Source organism: Anguilla anguilla, chromosome 3, assembly GCF_013347855.1.
Source record: "Anguilla anguilla isolate fAngAng1 chromosome 3, fAngAng1.pri, whole genome shotgun sequence".
Taxonomy (NCBI): Eukaryota; Metazoa; Chordata; class Actinopteri; order Anguilliformes; family Anguillidae; genus Anguilla; species Anguilla anguilla.
This window is the reverse complement of record NC_049203.1, coordinates 59,828,898-59,840,069: the sequence shown is the minus strand read 5'-3', so window position 1 is coordinate 59,840,069 and position 11,172 is coordinate 59,828,898. Positions and strand designations below refer to the sequence as shown.

At 40.6% G+C, this 11,172-nt stretch overlaps 2 protein-coding genes across 2 annotated transcripts; one reads left to right on the top strand and one right to left on the bottom strand.

Annotated features, from left to right (window-relative positions):
• Nucleotides 1-29: 29 nt before the first annotated feature.
• On the top strand, nt 30-3,028 carry eif1ad (eukaryotic translation initiation factor 1A domain containing). Its single transcript, XM_035408761.1, has 5 exons — nt 30-274; nt 797-962; nt 1,078-1,186; nt 1,517-1,625; nt 2,414-3,028. The coding sequence occupies exons 2-5, from the start codon at nt 876-878 to the stop codon at nt 2,658-2,660; spliced, it is 552 nt and encodes a 183-aa protein (XP_035264652.1). The 5' UTR covers nt 30-274; nt 797-875; the 3' UTR covers nt 2,661-3,028.
• Nucleotides 3,029-4,627: 1,599 nt separating this feature from the next.
• LOC118222861 (N-acetyllactosaminide beta-1,3-N-acetylglucosaminyltransferase 2-like) lies at nt 4,628-10,332 on the bottom strand. Its single transcript, XM_035408760.1, has 2 exons — nt 10,043-10,332; nt 4,628-7,513 (listed from the first exon to the last, which is right to left on the bottom strand). Exon 2 carries the CDS (start codon nt 7,508-7,510, stop codon nt 6,113-6,115), a length of 1,398 nt encoding a protein of 465 aa, XP_035264651.1. The 5' UTR covers nt 7,511-7,513; nt 10,043-10,332; the 3' UTR covers nt 4,628-6,112.
• Nucleotides 10,333-11,172: the final 840 nt, after the last annotated feature.

Below are 11,172 nucleotides of genomic sequence, written 5' to 3'. Positions count from 1 at the left end.
TTACCTATATATTCTGTAAAAAAATATTTTGGTGCCAGGAAGGATATCAGTGGTGTACCGGAAGTTAAACTCAGTGGTATTGACCGCACTGCTTTTTTGCACGCGTTAATTCTAGTCGTTTATTAAATAGGAGGTAGTTCTCTTGTTGTTATAAACAAGTCCAGGTATTATAATTGTTCAGGATTGCTGTAACATCTAATAACAAAACAGTACACGCTCATAAGGATCATTAATAGGAGCTCTGCGTTCTTCAACTGCCTGCTCGTCTTTCAAGGTAACGTTAGATTGCTAAATTAGCTTACTTGTGTGACTAGAATAGCTAACCTAAAACAACGTAGTGAGTTGTTTTACTAGTTGGCTAGCTAGAGAAAACAAGAAACATTCACACGTTTGTGTTTATTAATGTTTTGGCATTTCTTATTCTTGACAGGTTAACGTAGCTATATTTATGCTAACATTAGTTAACTCACTCATTTTTATAAAGAAACTAGACGACGCTGAAGTTGCTGCTGGCAAGATGCAGACCATTGGCATCATATTGGCTAATCTTTATCATAACCAACTCTTCTGATTTAGACTCACATTTTTTGAGGGTTACACTTTATGGCAATCATCAGTTCCTGAATGTGCTTTATTGTATTTGAAGTGAATAGTTAAGATTACATTTACATGTGGCGCTCGATAGTCTACAGAGATAGCTAGCCTCTATATATGCATTTAATGTTGTTTCATAATATTTTGTGTTGATGAAGTCTTGGTGTGTTTCAATTATGTTGTAATTTTTTTTTTTCCACAGCTGGGGGAAATTCAGTTAGAAGAATTTATACCAGTTTTACAGCCCCCAACGTGAAGGACTACCAAAGCCAGTTTCAGTTATGTCGCAGGCCACCAAACGCAAGCACGTGGTGAAGGAGGTGTTGGGTGATTTCGTCACCCCCACTGAAAGTCAGCAGATTGTTCGGGTGAGTCATCATGTGCCTTTAGCTATTTATTTTGAAAAGTCAGACAAGTCAGTCATCAATATGTATCACATAGAATGCATGTGCAGGACCTGCCTTGATTTCTGCTTTCCTCTAGGTTGTAGGGAGTCCTGGGAATAACCTTCACGAAGCAGTAACTGCAAATGGTGAACGCTTCCTGGTCAGCATGCCCACCAAATTCCGTAAGAATATCTGGATCAAAAGAGGTAACTGGGTTCTTCGGATTTGGGGTGGTGAATTTTACAAATGCTGTGTTAGATCACCTCTTTTACCCGAGGCTAGTACCTTCATGCTATCCATTTAAATGTAGTGGTTCTACTAAGATTTACTAGGCATATATAATTATAATTTTGCTTATGTTTTTAATTCTGTCTAACATAAGCGTTGAGAATATCTCACAAATAGTCTAAAACCCTGCGTAATCCTCAGGCTGCAAAGGCAGGAGATTGTTCTGTAGATTATCTTGATATTAAAAAATGCCGGTCAATCAGTTAGTCTTTGGCAAGTGGCACTGATGCTATCCATCTCTCTATCAGGTGATTTTGTCATTGTTGATCCCATTGAAGAAGGAGAAAAGGTGAAGGGAGAGATCACCTCCATTCTCTACAAGGACCACATCCGACACCTGCAGACAATCGGAGTCTGGTAAAACCTCTCATTTTCCATCCTGACACTGTCCCAATTGACTTACTTTAGGGGTGGGAACGTGTCATTTTACTTAAAATGCTAAACCTTTTTTGTTTTCATTACCCGTCTGTTAAGCTGTTTATGGCTCATACCCATGGCTCATTCAGTTACGGAAGCACACTGTGGTGCATGGATGAGCCCCATGGTCTTGGACTGAATCTGACTATGGCAGTTTGTGATTGTGGCAATTGGTGAATGTGCTGTCTTGGGTACAGAAGGGTTCCGTCGAATAGGGCATCCCATTACATTTATTTGGCAGAAGCTTACTCAGTTTTACTGTACGCTGAATTTTAGCTTATTTGGACAGCTGAAAGAATAGTAGGTTGCATATTGTCTGTGCATAGTGGAGCTTTTTATTGTATACTGGGGCCATTATGGATGGTGAAATCCCAATACAGAGTTATTGAAACCTTTATTACACTGCCACAGTGTTGCTTACACATTAAGAGAGCATTGTGTTGAATGGAATTTTAATTTCCTGTAAAGGAAGTGTTGTCTGTCTCTGTTGCTGAAGAGTTTCCTGTATTTTTGTAGCCAATAGAACAAAAAAAATCCTACTGGACAACATAACTTAATGTCATACTGTCACATATTTATCACAAATTAAAGTGTACGCAATTATTTGAAGAGCAGTTTTAAGTTTAAAAAAAATATATTTATACATGTTTTTCCTTATTTATTTTGTTGGAATAAAAATGGCGTGCTTGTTGGATGTAAGTTTTGACTTCTTTTACTCGATGTCTCAGGCCAGACGGTTTCTGTGAGGACTCCACCCTGGAGGAAAGAAGATTGGCCCAGCAGCAGGAAGAGAGAGAAGAGGAAGAGAATGAAGAGAATGGAGGGATGACTGATTCAGAAGAGGATGACAGCGACCTTTTTGTCAACACAAACCGCATCAACTACCACTACAGTGAGAGTGAGGAAGAAACTGATGAAGATGAAGAGGAGGATGAGGAAGAAAGCAGGCAGAACATTACGGGTGGAAAAGACTAATAGCTGAGCCTCTTTCCCTGAAGATGTTAATACATCCGTATACTGTTTCATAAATCTGGTCATTTATTCAGGAAATTGTCAATTACCATGCGTGAACTGTATAATGCTGCTCGATCGTGATCTTACAAAAACCTTAAACATAATGCCTTTGTGTACTTGAAATAACGAAGAATTTTTTCTTTGAACTTTACATTTAGTTGCATGGAAAAGGAACCAGATACATTGTTATCATCTACAACCTCTATGAATGAGTGTACAAGTATATTCCTGTATATATGATGTAAAATGTTTTATTTTTCATTTTGTCTGTAACAGACAGTGCAGATGGTTTGATTAATAAATTATATAATGGGCTTGTATGAATTAGATCAAGTTCCCTGGCATTTTAATAATACACTCATGAATCGTGCATTAAAATCCACAGTATAGTCAATCACACCATCCCCTTATTTCTCAACAACTTTGTATTTCTCATTCTTTTATGACCAAACTGGGGGTGTCCAATTAGAACAGTACTGTACGTCTGTAGGCCTGCACCTCTCTGTAACATCCACCAACAGTTTGGGAGGGTGCATACTATATGTGCGTCCTCTAACACGCCTACCGAATCCTGTTGCTTCTTTTCATTCTGCAAGCCACCAGCTACATTCTGCGGCTCCACCACCAGAGACCTGCTGAACCGGTGCAGCCGGTGCCGACAGCCTGATTGACAGATGGAGTCCTTATCGAGCGATGGGCCCTCTGTGGGGAACAATCAAGTCAGTTGTCTGCCACCATGCAGCACTATTGACCATCTCAGCACTGTCATAGCCAGGATTCCGGGTGGATCACATGGCACATTGCTGCTCTAAGTGTGAATGCCACACCATGTCACTCCAATATGGACACCTGACCCAGTATCTGTTTATTAAAAAACAAGTTCAGCAGAAGAACAATCTCTGCCAACAAAGGTTAGGGGAGGTACAGACAGTGTCTCTAATACAGGTTCTGCTTCTTGGATATTTAAGTACAAACAGGCCAGTCATACACCTTAGGTAAATATTCCAAAGTTTCTGTTTGCTAGGCCTGTTTAAGAAGCACCAAATGTGTTATTCTGTTCTAAGAATCATGCACACAATAACACATTTTGAAATTAAATGTTACCTTTACAGTACTTCCAATTATGTATTTAGTCTTGAGGAAGCCATTGAGCAATATCAGGTTGAACCAGATCCCAGCTACAACAGTTTTTGTCACATATACACTTACTGGTAACATCCCCTAAATGTTTGTCATTTAGTCTGAACTGAAAAAAAGACTGATTGTTAAACCACCAATTGTTCCACAGTAGTCGTCCTAAATGTAAATTCAATTAGTATCTTCAATAACAGGCAGATTATACTTCATATTTCATGATGTTTTGGAGATAAATGTATAAAGGTTTTTTTTTACTAAACTCATGCAAAATGAGAAATGTTGTCTCCTGACTATGTTTAGGAATGTAGTAAAACAGTAAAACAGCAAAGAAATAGCTTTAAGTACAACAAGTGTGCCACAATGAAACCAAGAAAAGGCTGATTTGATGTCCATTGAAACTCTTGAAACTCGTGTAATTTGGATGATGTGCGTAACGTATGTTTTCAAACTTAGTACAACGTGAAGTCCAGTTTAGCATATAATGACTTTTATTTCTGAAACTAGACACCGTTTAGTTAACACAAGTTTTATACAAAAATTTTTTTATGTGTATTGAAACTATTTTGCTTCTCACTTATGGAATTAACTATATCACTTAAAAAAAGAAAAGAAAAAAACATTGTTAAATCTGCTAGATATACATCATCTGCGATCAGATGTCAGTTGTTTGCAGTCACGTGTATAGCTCACTTCCTGCATTTCAGAGACAAAATGTAAATCCATGAAATTGAATGAAATGGATTAATTAAAATCTTCAATTAGGCTTCGTTGTTTCACAAGTAAAAGTTATGATAAGGATGACCAAAATCATGCATAAGATCAAAGCCTTTTAAATTTTAACAAGCAAAAGTGAACTTTGTGAATAAATTAATTGAATAAGATGTAAATAAAAATGAATATGTAGTTAACATTATGCATGGAATTTGCACAAACAACACAGTGATTTCAGTGGAAGAAAATCAAGATTGTTTAGATTCCTGCCTCCTCTGGGTGGGGTGATGGCCAGAAACTGCAAAACACAGTTGAGCCTGGTCAAAGAACAGTCAACGACCTTACTGTATATAAACATTGCACCCTTACCTTCCTATCTGTCTGTAATTCCTGTGTCTTTGTTGTTGCAAATTAAAAAATTAAAAAAACAACATTTTAAATATGTGAAAATAGAAAAAGAAAATAAAATATAATATAAACATTGCTGTAAGGAGAAAAGGGCTGGCTCACACCTCCATGTTCGATCTCTGTTTTTTCCGACTCAGCAAATGTCTCCCTGCGACATAATAGTGTGCCTTCTTTTGGCAAAAGTGACAACTAGATATATTGCCAAATTAAACGGATCACTTCTGGGTTCATTTTCTCCTTCAAAGTCTATAATGCGGAGCTAAGGAATATAAAAGCAATATTAAGCTTCAGTCAACAGAGAATCTGCATTAATGTGTACCATCTCATTAAAGAGGAACAGCACACCAATACATCTGTAAATTAATATTATATCAATATTATCATCATTAATGCAACATGGCTGCAACTATACTATTTACATTGGTAAATGCCCAAGCACAGAGACATTTTAATGAGCTAAAACCTTGCTTTTGGCTGCTGTTCATATCTCATTTTGAGTCAGTCAATTTTGTTACTTACATTTCATACATTTAGTAAAATAAGTCTCAGCATTCCATAACAACATTTTAATGTCTATTTTATGTCTCTCAGGGTAAAGCCACAGCACCAGCACCAGCACCAGAACCAGAACCAGCACCTGCCACTGGGCTGTGACCACCTTGGGCTTCAGCATCCGGAGGCCAGTATCCTCCACCAACACGGAGCAGAGGAAGAAAAAGGAAAATCAAAACGGACCACAACAGGCCACAGAAACAGTGAATACTGCAAGGCCACACGGCAGGGGTACATGGATGTGCAAAGAATGCCAGGTGCCTCTTTGCAGCCTCGCATAGTTAGGCTAGCACATGTAGCTGTATGTAGTTTGTTTGTTCGATGTCTATAGCTTGATGCTTGGCATGGTTTTGTTTTCCATTGGGTCTGCTTAGAATAATATAAATATGTCACACAAGACCTAGGTGTGACAAAAACATGGATAAAAATAGGGTTTTAAAGTATTTCTACTTGAATTTGTTTGGGTCTTTCATTGCAGTTCACACACATAATACAACGACATAACATGGTTTCATGGATTGTTCATGTAGCTGAGACTGTTCTGATAAATAAATAAAAATAGCCATGCCTTAATGGTAAAGGTAAAGGCAGACTAAAGTTATGAGTTAAAGTGAAAAAGGATGTACATTTGGCCAAATGTTTCTGGGGGCTAATGGGCGGGTTACTGAAACTCGGTTCACAGAATCATCATGAAAACCTGTTACATTGTTGACACACACTGGATGTGGCACTTTCAGTTCCCACCACAGTTTAAGAATTTCCTTGGGGGTCCTTTTGTGAACCAGCAGGATAGAGTAGTAGGCACAGGGCTTATTCTCTCCCTTTGGGAAGTCAAAGGTCAAAAAGCCAGGGTGGTGGATGGGTTTGACCCCCAGCCGCTGAAGACACATACCCAGGTATACATCGTCGATGGGGAACAGGTGCATACTCCTGGAGACCTGTTTCAGACGCAAAGCCAAAGCCCCCGAGTACACAACCCCTCCCCCGCCTGCATACGCAGGGTAAAGCCCGTGGTAGAAGTTCTCGGGGATGTAGTATTTGTTTCGGGCTTCGCGAAGTGGGACTGCATTCTTAATCACATCACCGACAATGAAATCACTCATTTTCCGTGCCGATCCCGGATTTTGCTCCTCCTGGCCCAGGGCATCGAGGAGAACGGGAGTCCGCACAAACACGTCGTCGTCGCCTTTGAAGACGAAGCGGGCTCGCGGGCAGCGGTGGGAGAACCAGTGCCAGAACAGCACATCCTTCAGCGTCAGGTTGAAAAACGTATCCTGGAAATCCCACTGGACGATGTCACGGTAGAGTCCTTTCTCCAGAGCCAGTAGATCCGACACATCTGCAAAGGGTCCTGCGGAGGCATCCTGTTTGCCAAGGAGGAATACGCGGCGCACCATTCCCCCCTTCCCCTTCAGACCCTTCACCCATCCGTCTCGCCCCCACGTCTGCCTGATTGCCTGCCTGTTCTCGAAGTTCCCCTCCTGCGATTTTATGGCCATCAGCAGCATTGGCGCCTCCTCGCCCTCGCTGCCACATGTTTCGGGCTGGCCCAGCAGCAGTGGGTACTCCCTGCAGTGCATGGACAGGACAAACTCCTGTATTTGCTCAGGCCAGGTTCCAAACTTCGGGGGGCGCAATTTCAAGCTCTGAACCCAGTTACAGTCGGTGCCTGCCGGAGAGAGCACACTTTCCTCCGCATCTTCGCTCAAGGCCATGGTCTCTCTCAGGATGGGGTTGCTTTTGCGGTCCCAAGAGATCTGAAGCTTGTTCCAAAAAGCACCCCCATCTGGGTGGAGGTCCCAGAAGGGTTTGATTGGGTGGGATGCCACAGCAGAAGAGTTGTCCAACCCAGGGGCAATGAAACGATCAGGGACAATGTGAATGGTGACGGGGGACTCTGATATGGCCTTACAGACTGACACCGTGACGTAGATGAAGATATTTCCCAACAGCGCGAAGGAGAAGCACACGCACAGCAAGGTCCGACGTCTGCATTGAGCCATAGACTAGAGGAAAGACAGGAACGGGGCACAGGGGGTGGGACCATCATGGATAAGTGAGAAGGAAGGAAGATGGGAAAAAGAGGTGATTAGTTGACAAGTTCAGGCAACTGCATTATTCATTCACAAGTTAATCATAAAGCATATGCTTCTTAGACTTACAAAAGTGCATTTCACATGGTAAGCACCATAAATGCTAGAGACAGGTAGAGTTACAATCGTGCCTGTGCCACCGTCAAGGTGATCATCTCAAGACCTGAGCACAAAATGGAGGGAAGTGTTAGTTGTTTTTTTCTCTTTATTTTCAAAAATTGATGCGTAATTTGAAAAGGTGAGTTTGGAAACAAAACAGCCAGTGAAACTGCCTTTCTGACTGACTATAGACTAAAGGCTATTCTAAGATCCGAGTATGAGTGCAGAAAAGAGCTGGGGCTGGAGGGTGCAGCTACTGGGAGCTAGGAGGCACCCCGCTGATGGGAGGATACTGAGCACTGAGGCCTGGCTGGAGGGTATACAGTCATCATTGTCTGAAGATAGGCAGGGGCAGTACTGTTTGCAGCTTGGTCTGCCAGTGCGAGAGATCTGAACTGAATGCAGGCAGCCACTGAAACCCAGTAACGGTGGTGGTGGCATGCATGAATTTTGGCAGGTTGAAGGCCAGACCAATAGCAGCACTCTGGAGCAGTTGCAGTAGCCCGATGGCACAGGCTGGTAAGCCCTCCAGCAGGGCATGGCAGGAGTGCAGATGAAACAATACAAGGACTCGTACAAGTAGCTTTGTTCCTCCTCTTGGTTGCATGCGTTCAAGTTGAAAAAAAATTATGATTTAAGTACAGACATTAATTGAATAATAGTCCAGCGTGGTATTCACAAAGTAATATGTTCAGTGTTAACTGAACACTAATGGAATTTATATGAGTCCAGCCCTCTAAGCATAGGGGTTATCTAAATCCATACATCAACTCTTACAATCTCTGGGATATTTTGACTGGTGACAAGGAGCCAAAAGAAATGTTACTCTGTGTTTGGTCTCTACAGCCCCCAAGAAGAAAATCAAAAATCACTATAGGTCATTTTACTCAAACAGGGACAGAGAAGAAGGGTTACTGTAAGACATTCTGTTCTGGAGTTGGGTGAAATCTAATGACACTAGAGCACACTCGAATTTGCGTTCTTCTTCACTCTATGAATTTAAAACACCTTTTCTGTCTCAAATGCAGACTGTGTTTACATCCAAGATTAAAATATGTATTTCTGTACTCTGAAAACAAGTTTTTTTTTAAAAGTCTGCTGATGTATATGTATGAACGGAAGGTTTTATTCACTTAAATCAGAGTCAACGTGTATTCTTCCTTTGAAGGGTATCTTCCTTATGGATTTATGTGTTTTGGCTTGAGGCTGCATGTACAGGTATACAAATTATATCCGGTTTTATATTATGATAGATAGATCCTAGTGAGCAAAAGCCAGAACCTAGACATCAAGAAGGGTGGAAATATAGGTTGAGAGACTTTTTGACATAAACAGACTTGGTTGACCCCAGTATAGCTCAGATTTTACCTGTATAAGGCCTGGCTACCTCCTACTCAGCTAGAAAACTTTTCAACCAAATGTAGCTGTGTTTTCACCTGAACACCAAGACAGAGTCTCGCCAACTTTTCACAACAAAAAAATAATATTTTCTCATGTAATGTGCTAAAAAGTATTGCAAAAGTGGTTGAACTGGTGGGCAAAATTATGTTGTTAAATTGTTGCTAATAGGATCTTGGTTGATGGGTCTGACTAAATAAACTGTCAAATAATTTTAGGAATGTTGTCTTTGGTTTCCGGTAGGGAAATAGTATTACTAGTAAAGGGCATTGTGTACTGTATGTGACGCTACTCCAATGACGTCATGTGAAAATGCCTCGAAAATTCCGTCCCTGCCCTAGTGCAGCATGTTGAGAAAACCCCAAGTCTCTCCAAAGGTTTGAGCGAGCATTGATAGACGGTGAAAAAATATAAAAATAATATAAACTCCTTTACCACTGCTCAGCTTAATTTAACTTCTTGTGCAGCACACAACGTCAGATATTTTTGTAATTATAAATGAATGCAAATGTGGTAAAAAAAAAAAATAATAATAATTTTAAAAAAGTAATCCTACCATCCAGTGAAATATTCAATTCGTTGATAACACTTTGCCTTGCATTGCGCGCATTTACACATGCTTGGAAAAAACTCCACTCATACTGAATTCATATTAAAACACATGAAAACAGGTTTTAGGTAGGCCAACCTGAAAATCGGGGGGGGGGGGGGGTCTCCTGTCCTGTTCAGTGCATACACCTGCATATATGCTATCATATTCACTTTCGTTATCTGTTATTGAAATTGCATTATATAATGTATGCCACCATTCAAACGATTCAAACATTCCGCCACTGTAGGCTACGTTTACCGTAACACATTGGTTATGAAATGGAAAGCATAGAAAATCGCTTATCATCACCACATCGTGATTACGAGACAACGTTAAGCAAAAAGTCTACTTACTTTTTACACCCGCTGGTAACGCTGCTTAATTATGAACTTTCTTTACTCACTTCTCTTGTTTTCGGTGGTACTTCAGTTTTGGTACGTACAAACCCACGTTCACCAAAATAAAAAGGCAAAAATGCATATAGTCTGTATAAATAAAACGTTTTAAGCGTCAGGATGGTTAAATATAGCCTAAATAATAAATACGCCTATTTGGCTAGCCGCTGGTCCCTCTCCTATCACGAATGTCTAATTTAATTAGAATTAAATATTAACTTGAGAGACAAGAGGGACCCGGGTGCTCGCCATCCTCATACCATTGACTGTTAGGTGTACGGCTTGAGGTACAAGTTTAAAATAAACAAGGTTACGCCCTTGTGGGTGGGGTATCTGCACACGAGCAATTTACATTACATTAAGAAAGCGAATTAACTTATTATTTGTAGGCGCACTAGCCTGAATGTTCTGGATAAGGTCAACAAGTTCGTTTTTCTTGTGGGCAGAAATAATTATTTGGACTGCAGTGAATGGATATGCGAAACAAGTCAACCAGTCATGATCATTTTATCGGCTATTATTACTGAAGTCAATGTAGTCTCCGACTTGGGATCCAGTGCTTCACATAAGGGTTGTGAAAACTCACAACGACCAACATGCCAAGGAAATTTATACAATCGGAAGTGAAATAGCCTACGCAGAACATGTTATTCACGTACATCTACCCTTCATATCTGGGTTTGGTTATGCGACTGTTATCGCCGTGAATAAAAGAATTGGCCACATGTTTAAGGGCTGCGAAACCTTCAAAACAGGAAGATTTACATTTTAGTTCAGGAAGAGCAACGTTTTTCTCCTGTTCTAAAAACTGGTGAGACCAGTTCTCCGCCTTTTTAAATGGTAAGCCAGGCGAGACTGAGATTGATCTAGGTGGTGAGAGCCAACCACAGTCAGGTGGCTGTTTAGCCTACACTTTTGGAAGGGTGAAGCTCACAGGGTAGAAGAGCTGTGTGTTTTATCAGAAGGAGAATGTTTGTTGTGATCTCAGTCATAATCTTTTGTTTTCACCCACTGTGTTTCAATTTTGTCCAGAATAAAGCAACTGTTATACTCATTTTTGGTCAGGAATGCGGTCTACGACTTCCTGG